Source organism: Calypte anna, chromosome 7 (assembly GCF_003957555.1).
Source record: "Calypte anna isolate BGI_N300 chromosome 7, bCalAnn1_v1.p, whole genome shotgun sequence".
Taxonomy (NCBI): domain Eukaryota; kingdom Metazoa; phylum Chordata; class Aves; order Apodiformes; family Trochilidae; genus Calypte; species Calypte anna.
Genome location: NC_044253.1, coordinates 20,038,901 through 20,054,425, shown reverse-complemented (window position 1 = coordinate 20,054,425; position 15,525 = coordinate 20,038,901). Strand labels below are relative to the sequence as shown.

At 38.9% G+C, this 15,525-nt stretch overlaps 1 protein-coding gene across 2 annotated transcripts in view; it reads left to right on the top strand.

Moving 5' to 3' along the window:
* The window catches only part of ABCB11 (ATP binding cassette subfamily B member 11), a 43,792-nt gene that overhangs the window by 22,740 nt on the left and 5,527 nt on the right, over nt 1-15,525 (top strand). For both annotated transcript variants that reach the window (XM_030454024.1, XM_030454025.1), the window contains 11 exons: nt 647-850; nt 2,246-2,416; nt 2,792-2,993; nt 3,682-3,760; nt 4,477-4,609; nt 6,097-6,258; nt 9,487-9,591; nt 9,690-9,851; nt 12,074-12,277; nt 14,416-14,657; nt 14,771-14,927. In XM_030454024.1, the coding sequence (XP_030309884.1) occupies nt 647-850; nt 2,246-2,416; nt 2,792-2,993; nt 3,682-3,760; nt 4,477-4,609; nt 6,097-6,258; nt 9,487-9,591; nt 9,690-9,851; nt 12,074-12,277; nt 14,416-14,657; nt 14,771-14,927 (1,821 nt within the window). The remainder of the gene's footprint in view (nt 1-646; nt 851-2,245; nt 2,417-2,791; nt 2,994-3,681; nt 3,761-4,476; nt 4,610-6,096; nt 6,259-9,486; nt 9,592-9,689; nt 9,852-12,073; nt 12,278-14,415; nt 14,658-14,770; nt 14,928-15,525) is intronic.

Here is a 15,525-nt window from a genome sequence, read left to right as displayed (position 1 = left end):
AGGAAATGAGCAAAATATCCTTCTATGCATTTCAGGGGAATGCTAAACAGTCTTATAAAAATAATTATGATAAAGAGAAAAAATGTTAGCAAATAAGTATTCAGTGCTAAATCTAACTAAAAACTATTCTTATAGATATGATAGTTCAGGAGTGACAAATAATTTTCTGTTCTGGAAAACACAGTATTGAACATTTAATCATTTTCCTATAATATTGCCTCAGTGTATGCAATTACCATTTAATAATGAATTGGCTAATAATATGAATTACATCTATTAACAATTTCATTTCATTTCTGTATTGCTCGTTGGCACAAATCACACATATGGTGACCTGTATCCAAGCATATAAAAGACCAAAACAATTTATTTTAAACATATAATGTCAAGAATTACTTTCCATCTAATATTATTTCTGAGACCAAGAAAAAAGAAGTATTGGGAAATGAAATCAAGGAATTAAATCCAAGTCCCAAGAACTAACATATATTTCTGCCATTGCATTGCGTTATTCATGCATAAATGCTGCTGTTGACACTGATTACAGAAAAAACTGCATCACAAGCTTTTAATTTCCACCATGTCTTCCTTTGTCTCTGAACTTTTCTCCTTTTTTGTGTGTTCATGTTTTAACTGATTTCCATAGGTTACCCTGGATGGCCATGACATTCGTTCCCTTAATATCCAGTGGCTGCGCTCACAGATTGGTATTGTTGAACAAGAGCCAATTCTCTTTGCCACCACAATTGCAGAGAACATTCGCTATGGTCAGGATGAAGCTACCATGGAAGACATAATCAAAGCAGCCAAACAGGCCAATGCTTACAATTTCATCATGGAATTGCCACAGGTATGCAGTGCCTTGTAAAATAGGTGGTCAAGCATTGGAGCAGGCTGCTCAGGGAAGTGGTGGAGTCATCATCCCTGGGTGTGTTAAAAAAGCGTGTAGAGGTGGCACTTCAGGACATGGTTTAGTTGGCATGGTGGTGTTGAGTTGACAGTTGGACTCGATGATCTTAGAGGTCTTTTCCAACCTTAATGTTTGTATGATTCTATGATTTGTGCTCAGGTGGAAGGGAAACTTACAGAGACAGTAGGCAGCAACTTTTCCTTTGGCTGGAGTTAATTAGGTTTTGGGATGTGTATGTCACCAAGTTAAAAAAAAGCAAACACAAAACAAAACAAAATGAGGATTTGTTCCTAACGAGTCATATGAACAACGGTGAATATCATGGTAGCAATCATAGCACAATTTTGAAATATGTACTTTTCATGCTATGGACATCTGTTTCTGCTCAGGCTGAAAGCAATTCAGAGTCCAAACCCAAGCTCTCACTAGGCAACATTCATTTTTGAGCAATCTGTAGTGATCCTCACAACCTCATTTCATTGTATGAGCTCTGTAAGTTAGCTGGAGGTTCCCTCTTCTGGGGTTCCTTCCCTTCTGATGACAGGACTTCAATCAGTCCTATATTATCCTACTGACAAAGCCCACAACCTACAGTACTGGGCTGTTCATTTTTCCAGAATGTCATTTAACCAAGCAGCTTCACAAAGGGTCACCTTACAACAGTGAATTTGATTGATAGCATTGAAGTACCATTAACAAAAGTCAGTATGTACTTTTCATCCTCTATCTGTGCAGTTCCATCTTTCCAGGAAACTGATATAAGAAGGACTTTGTTTATTTCCTGGAAATGGAGGAATAAACAAGATTTGGCTCTAGGTGAATATAATTATCCTGTCCCTCAAGATGCTAGGCTCTATGTGTTTATTCTATGTGTTTAATTCTCCACCTGAACCCAATGCTACCTAAGTATCATGTCCATGAATCACAGACACAGTTTTCATGAGTCACAGACCATCAGCAGACAAGTCCAACTCAGTGGAAAGTTTGCTGTTGAGTCATCTGACAGAGTGGGCAGATTTTTCCTCTCCATTTCAGCTTTTGCTGATATAGTCATCCTGAGCCAAACCAGAACATTTCTCCTTTTTATTAGTACATAATTCTGGCTTAGGGTCAGAACCAGAGTTCAGGCAATATCATGTTATTCATTATGAAGGAAGTTATTTCATCAGCTCTCTTTTGAATTTCGTGCACTTACAATGTTTATGTCTTTCAAAGATGATGATTTTTTAAGTCTACTGCCAGGACAAATCTGAGAGACTTTTAACCAATATCTGCACCAGAAACTTAACAGAAACTTTCATTATCTGTCTAATTTTATCTTTTTCCTTCACACAGCAATTTGACACTTATGTTGGAGAGGGTGGAAGCCAGATGAGTGGAGGTCAAAAACAGAGGATAGCTATTGCTCGAGCTCTTGTCCGAAACCCAAAAATCCTGCTGCTGGATATGGCTACATCAGCACTTGATAATGAAAGTGAAGCTATTGTCCAAGAAGCACTTCATAAGGTTTGCTATGGCATGCAATAAATCAGACTTGAAAGGGGAGAAATTGCTTTTCACACACTCTGCGGAGGGTGCTGCTGAATTGCAGCAAAGCAGTGGGAATTTTTTCTGAATAGCTTTTACTATGCCCAAGTAGAACCTTAGTATTATTGACAGAAAATATTTTTTTTCTTACAGTGGGACATTAACAGAAATCTATAGCTCCCTTTGCTCAGAAACAGGTGCTCATCCATGGGCTATGGATGAGGTTAAAGTCAAAGCCATCTGAAACCACTAGAAAGACTCCTGTTGATTTAACCAAACTTTAGATCACATAGCACTGGTTCCAAGCATTTCTGTTTCCTGTCCTGGGAATGGGGCTGTTGTTGTTCCTGTCAGGCTCGCCTGGGCCACACGGCCATCTCAATAGCTCACCGCCTGTCAGCCGTCAAAGCTGCCGATGTCATCGTTGGGTTTGAGCATGGAAGGGCTGTGGAGAGAGGAACTCATGAGGAACTCCTGAAGAGGAAAGGAGTTTATTTCACATTGGTGACTTTGCAAAGCAAAGGAGACACAGCACTTAACAAAGAAGCAACAGAAAGTGAGACTTTTGTTTTCTTTTATTAAATGATGTAAAATTCTGCAGAACAGAGATTATTTTTCTTTTAATGAGGACTAGTTTATTATCTCCTTTTCCTTCTGCCATTGTGGCTGAATTTTAGCATTCGTAGAAGTGATACATTGATAGTCCTGGCCAAAGTGTTTTTACTGCATGTGCATTGAATGAGTTTCCTTATATAGATCTGCCCTGAAACATTAACTAGCCTGCATTTTTATCCATCATTTAATAGCTCCATTTGGTGCTGACAGTTCAGTCCTGCTGCGTTTGAATTTTTTTTTTTTTTTCACTAGAGGCAGATTTGAATCAAAGCTTCTGGAAATGGAGGCCTAATACAATGGTCTGTTGTATTTTTGTGAAGCATCATTTGTTGTGTATGATTACCTTAAGAGAGAAATTACCGTGCTAAAAATAGGAAACAAAGTTAAACAGTTACATCCCAAGGGTGAGGGTCCTTGGTTAATATTCAGTTACCTCATCTTGTAAAAAATGAATGTAAAACTTGTAGTACATTTAGGCTGAGTAGCGAGGTTGTATTACATTTCTTGCCTTCTACAAAGTATTCCAGTTATAACTTGGAGACACTGCGCTGCTTTGCAGAACCGCAGTGGATTTAGGTTGTGTTCAATTTTAACACAGTCCAAAGAACTCTATATACTATATTTTACAGCAGCAGAAAATAATGTAATTGAGCCAAATCTTGAGAAAGTCCAGTCATTCAGCAGAGGAAGCTATCGGGCCAGTTTGAGGTGAGTCTTAGAAATTATTTTAAATCTCATGTGCTTCCAGATCTCTTTAGTTCATCTCACTATTCCAAAATCCCAATAGTAATAATGAATCACATCTCTGTGTGGTACATAAAAGAGCTGTATCGTTCTGTCCATGGTATCATCTCTCCAGTTCTGCTCTGCTGTGTGAATGTTCCACTTTTAATATTACTACCATGCAGCCATATGTTTGTATTACCTAATACGCTTTCAGTCCAGTCACTTGAAATATGACTTGCTGTGCAATTACATGAGAAATCAATGCAATGTACAAGGACATTTTTATTATGGCTTCCACTTGATCAAAGTTAAAGCATTTTACAAGCCAGGCTGTCTTGTAGCTAGACACCTAGTATTTCTTTCAGGCAAGCCCATGTCAGGCATATTTAAGTGAGTAAACGTCTCTTACCTTACAGTTCTGTTTTGTCAGGGACAGAGGTAGATTACTTCAGCATCCTGTTTCACTAGACTGAATTCCTTGATAGTGATAACAGTGAATTAACTTTTTTCTTAATGACTTGTGCAAATATAGTAGAATGCACCACCGTTTAGCTTAACAACTATACAGTGCAGGGAACATATGACATCTGAATGATGAGGATGGAATATGATTTTGAAAAGTATTTGTCCCTGTTGTGGGATATTTCCTATTGTGTTACTGTGCTGTGAAGAACAGACCATTTCTGTTCTCTTTACAGAGCTTCACTTCGACAGCGCTCCAGATCTCAGCTCTCTAATGTGGTCCCTGACCCTCCATTATCCATTCCAAGTGACCAAGCAGAGCCTACATATCTAGGGTCTTCTTATGGAGAAGATGGACAAGCAAAAAAGGTCAGGTCCAATATTTTGTTATTAGATTTTCAACAGGGTGTATTACTTGGCAATGGTAAAATGTAGATGTGTTCCTCTGTTACAGAAGTTGTTAGCGGATACATCTTCTTGATCTTTTTCTCTACTTAAAAAAACCCCAACAGTTCTTCTTTTGGTGGCTGTTTTGCTTATTGGTCCATAAAGAATTTCTAGCAGAGCATGACCTGTTGGTATAATGATATACATTTCAAATGAGATTGAAAAGGATGTGTTCATAAAAGCTGAGTTCACTGACAGAAAGCTAAATGCTTAGACTGTGAAGTGTAATAGCCAGTTAGTGATATGACACTGCTTCTTGCTCAATAAAGAGTAAATTCACTTTGCCTCAAAATCATCTGAAGACTGCAGTAAACAGAGACTCACACTGGAGCCCAACCCAGAGTCCTTACACTGAAGGTGTCTTTGTGCAGTCAGCTAGCAGAAAAACTACAGTGGGCCTCAAAATTATGCCGAGTATGTGGGAATACACACAGTGGGTTTCCAAAGTACTTATGAAACTCCCTACACCAATTTGGGTGGCTATGGTTGTTGAGTGCAGAGAGCAGAAATTAGAAGTCACTGCTCTTGCTGTTGCTAAGCCTATTCTGTGAATTACCAGTGGTCTTTAGTGCTGTCCCTCTGGTGCTAGCTCAGAAGGAAGAGAAAATATAAGCTGCTTTTACCCATTCATCCTTAAATATTTCCAGCAGATAGGTCTTCATAGTGTCTGTTTTGCCTGGCCATTTCTAGCCATTTGAACTGAGGGAGATGAGCAGTGCTCAGCACACTGTTACAAAAATTTTGCACAAATCAAACTGCAGGGTAAGTTGTAATTCGATAAGGAATATTCTGATCTTACTGAGAATAATTACAGGAATTCAACATATAGTCTGAAAATGTGTCACAGAAGGGGGGCATAATAACCATGTTTGAAGCCTGGATCCAGCTATCACTCTGATTCCCTTTGTTTTAATTATATAGCAATTCTGTTAATTTGATGCAAGTTTTCACCCACAGCACTTTAAAACAACACTTAGGGAGATTCCACAAGCTACACAAAAGGCCACTTGTGTAGAAGAAGTTTAAGTTTTGGCACTGAGTATTGCATCACACCTCATGTGAAGGCAGACAAAAAGGAACGGCCTAACTTTTAGTGGCAGAAAGTCTTAAACTAGTCATAATTAGACTCTTAAGTTGTAATCAGTGGAGGTGCACAAGGCATGAATCGATCTTTTTCTTCAGAGACAGTAAAGGTATTAAATTATGTAACCCTTTTGTGACTCTTCTGAATAAGAGAGTTCCAGGCAGCAGCCAAGACCCATTGCTGCCCATTCCCATACAAAGCTAGGGCAGCTGTTTAGGCACTAGATGGCTGTTTACCAGATTATGATAACAACTTTATTGCCAAAGGAAGAAATCACTGGAAAAATGCATTTGCTTCATAAATAAAATGTGGGTGTTCTTTTTAGGAATCTGTTCTTCTGGAGGAAGATGTCAAGACTGTATCATTTACCAGAATTTTGAAATATAATGCCTCTGAGTGGCCATACTTGGTGTTTGGATCTCTGGCAGCAGCTGTGAATGGAGCAGTCAATCCACTCTATGCTTTGTTATTCAGTCAGATTCTTGGGGTATGTTATAATAATATTTTAAGGTGTATTATAGCTCTGAAGGAGGGAGTGGATGTATGATGCAGAACTTGACATGTTTGGAGCAAAACTTTAGATCTCATCAAGTACATGGGTTTAGCCTTCTTACCTATGAACAGTTATTCAGTAGAGAAATTTATATCACTGTCATCACATTTGAGGTCTTTGAACCATTACTGTTTATCATGTGTTCCTTATCTCTCATTCACTTTTCAGGAACTGCTGGGAGGGGGTTTCTTTATTTGCATACGGTTTATTTTAGATAAGAAAAGATGTACCTCATGGGAAAATGTGGTGGAGAGAAAGAGGGAGAAATGCAGAGGTCCTTCCCTTCATAATTTTATTCTACAGATTTGGCCAAGTCTTTGAGAAAGCTGAATGTCTTCATTGCCAAGGATGAATTCCTTCTCATGAAGGTCTCAGTCCTTCAAAGGAGAGAAGACACAAGCCATAAAGAAACCCCAAGCCAAAAACCCCAAGCCATAATGAACATGAGCGTAGTCCAACATCTGTGTTTCATTATTCATAAATTTAAAACATTTCTTTCTGGTGCCACTGCAGTCAGGCAGATGGAATATGCATCTTCTTTCCAAACTGTCTGAATATCTGCAATGATGTGACAGACATGTGGGCTTTTAATTTGGGACCAATATGCTGTGGAAGTAAGGGCGAAAATCCCCACAGATATGAAATGAAAGGGTAAATTTAGCAAAGTCTGTCTTGAAGATTCTCAGAAATTAATCTCAAAAAGTGAATGAAGATTTGGATATGTCTTCTCATCAGATTGCAAGTTTACCTTTGGAACAAATTTCTCAGTAGTTTCTTCTTACTATGCTTTGGTTCCCTTTCCAGTGAAACTCAGCTTGAAGATGTGCTCTGACTGCTATGGGGCATGTTGTCCTTGGCCCAGATAAAAAGATAGTCCACCCTAAAACTGTTGAAATGTGTATAATCTGAATATGAACAGCTCAGCAACAACTCTTTTCTTTCATAGACCTGATGCTGTTGTTCATGCTACCTGTTCCTGTAATCAGTTTTTAGAATCAAGAGCATAGGTAAAAAATACAGCTGAGCAAGTTACATAGCTGCAGAATGGAATAGTTCAATTTTACAGGACAGATTTGCAAGGGGGAAAAAAATTCCTCTGTTTGCAATATAGAGATCTTTTCTCAATGAATGTTACCCACATTTACTTTGGTAGGACTATAAAGTGCCAGTGCTCTCAGTTTAGGGAGTTTTTATGCACATACTTCAGCCTGCTGCTTTTTTTGAACAGGGATGCTTCCCTGAAATTAGAGCTTGCAATAGGAATCTCAGACTGGCCAATAACTGTCTTGACCAGAAACCCCCAAGCTGTCTTGCAGATGCTGCAGTTCTCTCAGCCTTGCTGTAGGAGAAATGGGGAACCTGGCCACATGAACTGGGAAGGCTTTTCACAAAATACTTCTTACATAAGAGAAGCAAAGGAACGACTTTGAATCTGGGTGATATAGATAGAACAAAAAAGCAAAGGCTCACAGCCCTCTCTCTTTTCATGAGCACCATTGGAAACCATGGATATGGATCCAGCCTCCCTGAAATTAGGGACTGTATTTTTCATCCCAGTTCACATCTCTGTATCTATTGTTTCTAGAATACTTCTTACAGAAAAACAACCAAATAAACAAAAAGCAGTGGTATTTTTGCTGGATAGATTTGAAACAGATGAAATCTGTTCACAGCCTGTTTAACTCAGAATCAAATACGAATTATTGACATTAAGGGGATAGGGATGGCAGCAGTTCGTTACAAGTTTTGCTCTCGTTATAACAAATTCCAACATACCTGGGGATTTTTTTTAAAACAAAGATTAATCTGAGAAAGTAACGTGCCTTGCTACTTGTAAGACAGCATGGCATTGGAACAGCTCTTAGCTTGAAACAGTAAGTGCTGGTTTTATGGTATCATTTTGGATTTTGCAAGACTTATTTTGTTGCCAAAGTACCGAAGTACAAAGTTTAAGATACTTGAATTCCCACTAGACAACAGCTATTTTTTTTTTCCCAAATTCTTGCCGTGATTCCTCCCAGTTACTTTGGTGCATAGCTCACTTTGAACTGTGAATAGCTTGGGTTGACCTTTTAAGACTAATACTTGAGTTTATTTGTGGCATTTCTGTATTTTGCAGCTGTAATGAAAATTTCTTCTTCTTTTTATATTTACTTAGAAGAATTCGAGATAGTTTTGATATAAGAAAAAAAGTCCAGTGCACATTATTTTTATTTATGCCTTACCAATAACAGGTTGAGAGACTAGTCAATTTGTAGTAATTTTGACCTTTGAAATCCAATTAGCATTAATTTAAAGCTAGTGGGAAGTACAAACATGAGCTATGGCTTAAACCTGAAAGCAGGAGAAGTACTTCAATGTTTCAGGTATGTTCTGAAACAATCAGAATTGCATATCAATTGTTGTGACTGAAAGGTATTGCTAAGGGATGGCAACCTGGATTTGGACCACTACTTCAGCAGCAGCCAGTAATGATGGCAGGTATTGAAAAAGACCAGATATTAAGTGCAAGATATTAAAGTGAAATACCATGAGGACTGGAGCAGAATGGGGTGGAAGGGCATGAATGCTTTCTTTCTCAGATACCCACCAGTAAGTGAGCAGCTCATATCCACGCTCAGTAAAACAAAACAAGTTCCTCTTGAAGCCTACTTATAGCAGTTATAGATCCATTAATTCTGTGTGAGGAGAGCCATTCTAGGGTACAATTATTTACACATAATCTATTTTATATCCCAATAAAGTTGCAATTGTCATAGATTAAAGAGGAGGTGAGAGAGCTGTTGCACTGTTGCTTTGTCACTATGTTATTTATTTCATTGCTCTTCTCTGGTTATCACACTGGATCTTGTTTAGAGTAGTGGGGTGATTGCCTGGTTGATTGATTACATGTAGGGATAGGCAACAAGAAATAGCAGTGTGTGCAGACACTGAGTATAATAAACTTCTTGTTTAACAGGAATAAAAAGCATTATGTTCTCCTCAGGCTCACCTTAGGAAAAATAAGGAATTGTGCCTTTGCAAGAGGTGAGAGAGCTCTGGCTTCTGGCTTTGATTCCAGGGTGGGATTCTGCACTTGGCAACAGAGAGTCATGAATGAACTTCACATGCAGCAAAACTAACACTTCTAATACAATGCTACCCATTTTTTTTTTTCCAAAGACCTTCTCCATTCTGGATGAGGAAGAACAAAGAACCCAGATCAATGGTGTCTGCCTGCTCTTTGTCGGTGTTGGAATTCTTTCATTTTTCACACAGTTTCTACAGGTAATAGCAGTCCAATATGGGTAAATTTTGTTTCTGATCCCTTACTTTGTGGGTATCTCTTTCTGTACAATATTTTTATTTATTCTTTTGCACCCCAGGGATACACCTTTGCCAAGTCTGGTGAGCTGCTTACAAGACGGTTAAGAAAAATTGGCTTCCAAGCTATGCTAGGGCAAGAGATTGGTTGGTTTGATGACCAGAAGAACAGCCCTGGTGCTTTGACTACAAGACTTGCAACAGATGCCTCACAAGTCCAAGGGGTAAGAGCTGGTAGCTTATGAATTATTTTACTATAAGCTGATGGAAGGTCTAGTTTGGCCCAATGTCATAGAAATTAGCTAGCATGCAACCAGTGAGGTCAGTGTAGATCAGTTCTTGATCAGTCACTTAAAGCTAGTTCTATTTATCATAGACTGTCAAAATTGAAATATTATCACTGTATTTACCTAAACGCACAAATAGGCTCATGATTTACTGTCTATTACTCCCTGCATTACCAGAACAAGAACACAGAAATCAATAAAATACCAATCATCAATGGAACCAAAAGGAGCATCCAGTGCAAAAGTTTTAATTTCTTTTTTCTAGAGGTGAATTAAATTTTTGTTACAGTACTTAGATGTTTCTTTCAAAAACATGTCAGGATAGTATTTTAGTGGCATTCATTACAATGATTTCAAGTTTTCAGTTTGGTGTTGTGCTTGGTGTGACAGTTCTGATTTAAACAGACAGACCACTACACTACTGGCTGGTGATCCAGCCAGAGAATATTGCACTGAGTTTTAGTGTGACTTACTGTTTGTAAGAGTGAACCACCAACTCCATGCATTGTGCTCATGCATAAATGTTACCTATCTGAACTGAGACTTTGGCCAAAGTGACTCAGATGCCATTCTTACTTGGCTTCAAGCAATTTGCTAGAAACAAAGGAGGAAATATATTGATTTTTTTTTTTGTTGTTACAAAATTTTTTCTATTTCAACTTGTCTAAAAATGGTAGATGATCTTTTAAAACGTATTAATGGAGATTCTTGTGAGAGTGGTGAGACACTGGAACAAGTTGCCCAAGGAAGTTGTGGCTGCCCCCTCTCTGGAAGCGTTCAAGGCCAGGTTGGATGGGGCCTTGAGCAACCTGGTCTGGTGGGAGGTGTCCCTTCCCATGCAGGGGGGTTGGAACAAGATGATCTTCAAGGTCCCTTCCAACTTTAGCCATTTGATGAGTCTGTGAGGTTTTACAAATTCAAAAGATAAATCACAGAAGTTCCCAAACCCCCCGTCAGCAGCAATTTCTATAGAATTAGAGAAACCAGCTGCCAACCTCTTCAGCCTTTATGGTGCTTGCAGGGCATGTTTTAATGGAAATAAAGTAAGTTGTAAAACACTGACTGAAACATTTAAGAGCCTCCTAAGGGACATCTTTGTTCTAAGCACATGTAGAGCAGTGGGGCACAGCCGTTCAACCCACAGCTGCAGGGGAAAAAACAGAGCTCCTTGAGCAGCAGAATCCTTCACCTTCCACTGCCTGACATGGCTCAGCCAACTGCTGCTGTTGCAGAGCAAGCTGAAGGTGAGAACATGCACAAAAGTGTCCAGGGTCTGAAAATGTCTACATCTGCACCAGGAGTAAGAAGTGGCCTCTCGGAGCGTGTGTGTGTGTGGGTTTTGTTACAGCTGCAAGATGCAGCTAAGAGCAACCCTATGGTTGCTTCTTTTGGTAGCTTCCACTGAGCTGGGAGATAGATGTAACTTCCACCATGGCAGCCCCAAGGCACTTTATCCTATTGCTGTAGGTCAGAGAGGTAGGTGATGAGCATTTTGAGCTGAAAGTTCACATCCTGCAAATTAATTAGATTAAAAATGATCAAGAATATCACATGTATATTTTTTTTCTAATACATCGTGACCTAGATCCTATCTAGGGCTGCTGCTTACTGCTATGAAAGAAAATAACTTCAGAGTAAATAAATCAGGTGTGTTACAGAGAAAAATGTTCTTGAAGTACCTGTACTTCAATAAAAGTGAAAAGTGATGTCAAAGATGTATTTAAATTTTTTTAAAATTTTTTCCTTTATAAGGAGACAGGCAGAAATGCAACTTTAATTCATGCCTTCTCAGTGATGTTTCTTACTGATTTTTGCGCAGCTGAGACTTTGTTCTTAATTCTTAAATTGCAAAAGGGTTCTTAAATCTAGATAGATAAATGTGGAGTATTGAGATTAGTGATTCCCCAGGGAGCCAAGGGAACTGATTTCAATGGTAAGACCATCTTTCTCACAATCATTACAAATAATTTTATGAGTTCTCAGTGGAAAGTTTGATGGGTGAAAGGAAAACTGGACATCTGCTGTACTTCTCTTGATACAGTGAATTGGAAACTTTATATTCAAACTGGATAAATTTCAGTTTTCTAAATTTCTATAGGAAAATTCATTTAAAGATTATTGGAGTAAATGTCAATTGTCTTTGCTTCTTTTCTTTGAAGGCAACTGGATCACAGATAGGAATGATTGTCAATTCCTTTACTAACATTGGAGTGGCCATGATTATTGCTTTCTACTTCAGCTGGAAACTGAGTTTTGTTATACTGTGTTTCCTGCCATTTTTGGCCTTATCTGGAGCAGTGCAGGCTAAAATGCTGACAGGATTCGCCTCTCAGGACAAGAAAGCGCTGGAAGCTGCTGGACGGGTAACATTATCTAAAAACTGCTTTATATTTGCAGCCACAGGTAGTTGAAAAGTCATATTTGGGACCATCAGTTATTGAAATATAATGAAACTGGCAATGTTTTGCAAGTAAGTTGTAATATTTGAGCTCATCAAACCCTTGAACACCACTGGGAACTTCCTAACTGCAAAAGCACTTGCTGCATGAAATGTGACTGAGTTTTCAAAAGCTACTGGCCCTAATCGGCAGACACAGATCCCTCAGGAGTCTATTTCAGCTTTTCAGGTTTTATTTAAATACCCATATTTTGCTGCCCTGTGATTGAGCTATCCTCAGGAAGCAGTGATACTAAGTTCACTTGGAAATCCTCACATCTGTGAATTCAGAACTGAACTACTATCATTACAAGTATTTTAGAGAAAGCAGAATTGCTTCTTCAGTGGGCCCTGCTAGCTTACTAACACCTTTTCCATTACTGTGTGCTGCTAGATCACAGGATAACTTTGCTATGTATGGATTTTAAGGGTCAAAATTCTACCAATTCTCATTTCTAGCTAGTATATAGTTGTTTGGTTGGTTGGTTTTTAATTAGATAAGCATTAACCCTTCTGCTGTTAATTTTTACCAGGCGACACAGGATATTCTTGTAATACTTTAAATTTTGCTCCCTGGTGAAAACATACCTGTGTGGCTATTAAACCAACTAGCACGAGACATGAGGAAGGAACTCCTTTTCCTTGGAAACAATGTGTCTGGTGTTCCATGACCGCTGGCTAAAGCCCTCCTCCTCCTTGTTACTCCATCTCCAGTGTCAGGGTTAGCAGCATCCCATGCTCTGTTGAGTCTAACGAGTCAAGGCATCAAATTCCATTTGACAGAATGACCTAGAGGCTGTGATGAAAAAGCCACTTAATGCTTCATCGGTTTCAGTAATGACTGATTATGTCTGGTGTTATTTTCTCATTTATTTGCCAGAACTGCATTCAGTGCTAAATACTCCGAAAAGAACAGCCTGAACAATCCAGTTCACAGAACTTGCTTATCTGCTCCTTCATGCTGTGTGATAATGCAGATGTGACTCTTACTTTTGGCTGAGAGAAAAACCCTGAAATTGGGTGGAATACTTGAAATGATTTGTATGCAGATCTTCTCAAGTGCTGAGAACATCCATAAGCCATATACTGGATTACTGCTTTTCAAAAGAAAACGTCACACTATGAAGCTGCTACCAAAGTTCAGGCAACATCTAAAACAAATTTCTTAATAAAATTACCTGAGGAGAGTAGGGTGAAATTAGGATCAAAGAAATAGCCAGTATGCTTCTGTAGGTGAAACTGGATATTTCTGGGGGGATAGATACTCAAATTCTGACTGGCAATAGAGCATACTATAAAGCACACAATTCATAGAATCATAGAATCGGCTGGGTTGGAAGGGACGTCAGAGATCATCGAGTCCAATTAAAGCGCCAGAGAAATTTCCACAGGGATTATCTCATAATTTCCCATGTTGCATTTCTCTTTTTACATATGCAAGCTTACTTTTGCCTATGTACAAGGTAAAAACTTAGAAATTGTGTCAGTGATGTTACAGGAATCATGGTGTCACCGTCCATTTATATATTCCACCTCATCAGGCTTTTAGGACATAAACAAGGGGGTGGATGAACAGGTTAGGAAATGGATTAAAGTCAAGTGGTGCTAATTTATGAAGCAGAAGCTGGAGATAGCATCTGTTCCCCCTCTTTCTCTGACTATTGCTGCAATAAGTAAAATAGTTGAAATTATCATCTTTAATTAATAAATAGATGGAGCCAAGGAAAAAACAGTGCTCCTAAACACATTGGCTTTTGTGGGTGTCGCATTTATTCACATTATGTAAAATAAGTTGTAAGTGAGAAGAGCACGTGCCTGATTTCCTAAGTGTATTTGCAGTAACTCAGCTGTAGTTGAGCATTAGGAGCATTACTTTTGAGGCTTGGAGGAAAGTGTCTCTCTAGGTTGGCTGATATTTGGGGAAGTCTGTATCATATCTGAATCAATTTATAGATGGCATAAGTGCCCTGTGTTCCTGAAAGAATCATGCATTTGTGAAACAGCACAATCTAGTTCTCCAAGTAAAAATTAGGAGCTTTTACCCATATTTTTTTTCTCTTCCAGATCTCCAGTGAAGCCCTCTCTAACATCAGGACTATTGCTGGGGTAGGGAAAGAGAAAATGTTTATTAACAATTTTGAAAAGAACCTGGATATGCCCTATAGAGCTGCAATCAAGAAAGCACATGTTTATGGACTCTGCTTTGGCTTTGCTCAGAGCATAGTGTTCATTGCCAACGCTGTCTCCTACAGATATGGAGGGTTTCTGGTTGACAAGGAAGGACTCCATTACAGCTTTGTGTTCAGGTGGGAGCCTGCCTGAAGCCAGAAACAGGCTCCTCTACAGAAGCTCTGGTCTCAGTGTAGAGTTCAGTTTCTCAATGTCTTCCCAAGAATGACTGTGTCCCCCTTCCCTGCAGGGTGATCTCTGCTATTGTGACCAGTGGAACAGCTTTGGGAAGAGCTTCTTCCTACACCCCAAACTATGCCAAAGCCAAAACCTCTGCTGCACGCTTTTTCCAACTGGTTGATCGCCTTCCTAGAATCAGTGTTTACAGTGAAAAAGGGGAAAAATGGGTAAGAGCAGAGATGAGTAATTCGTGATATCATTCATCTCAATATGAGCACTGAAACTGCATGAATGACTTTGAAGTCAGGGAGGATTGGTGCTTTACAGGAAGGTTATATGGACTGTGTAGCTGTTGCTGTGCTCTTCTGGAAGCAGCAAGCTTTGTACTAGGCAGCAAGAGTAACATGAAGTGTGGGTGGCTATTAGGAATTTGTCAGGGTAAAGCTCCTGTAGATTGGAATGGGACCAATTTGGATGACTCACAGAATAGCGTGTGTTTTCTTTCTGCTCTGTGGTTTGTGCATAAAATTGACTATTGCTGGCTTATAGAGGAGGCTTTCTTCATTCACATCAAAATGTTGGAAGTGCTCATGAGGAGGCAAATCATCTCTGAGTCAGGCAAAATGAAAATGCTCAGTCTTTGGTGAATTAAAAAGTTAGACCCAGAAAACTGAAACTGTTTTTCATTTAACTTATTTTCTTCAGAATTAAAAGAAAACTTGAAATAATTGTTATCAATTAGATACATTAAACATTGTGCTTCTAACAATGAAAATTAAATATCTTGATTTCCTTCAGAGTTTTGTAAAAGAGTTTTTTAAGATT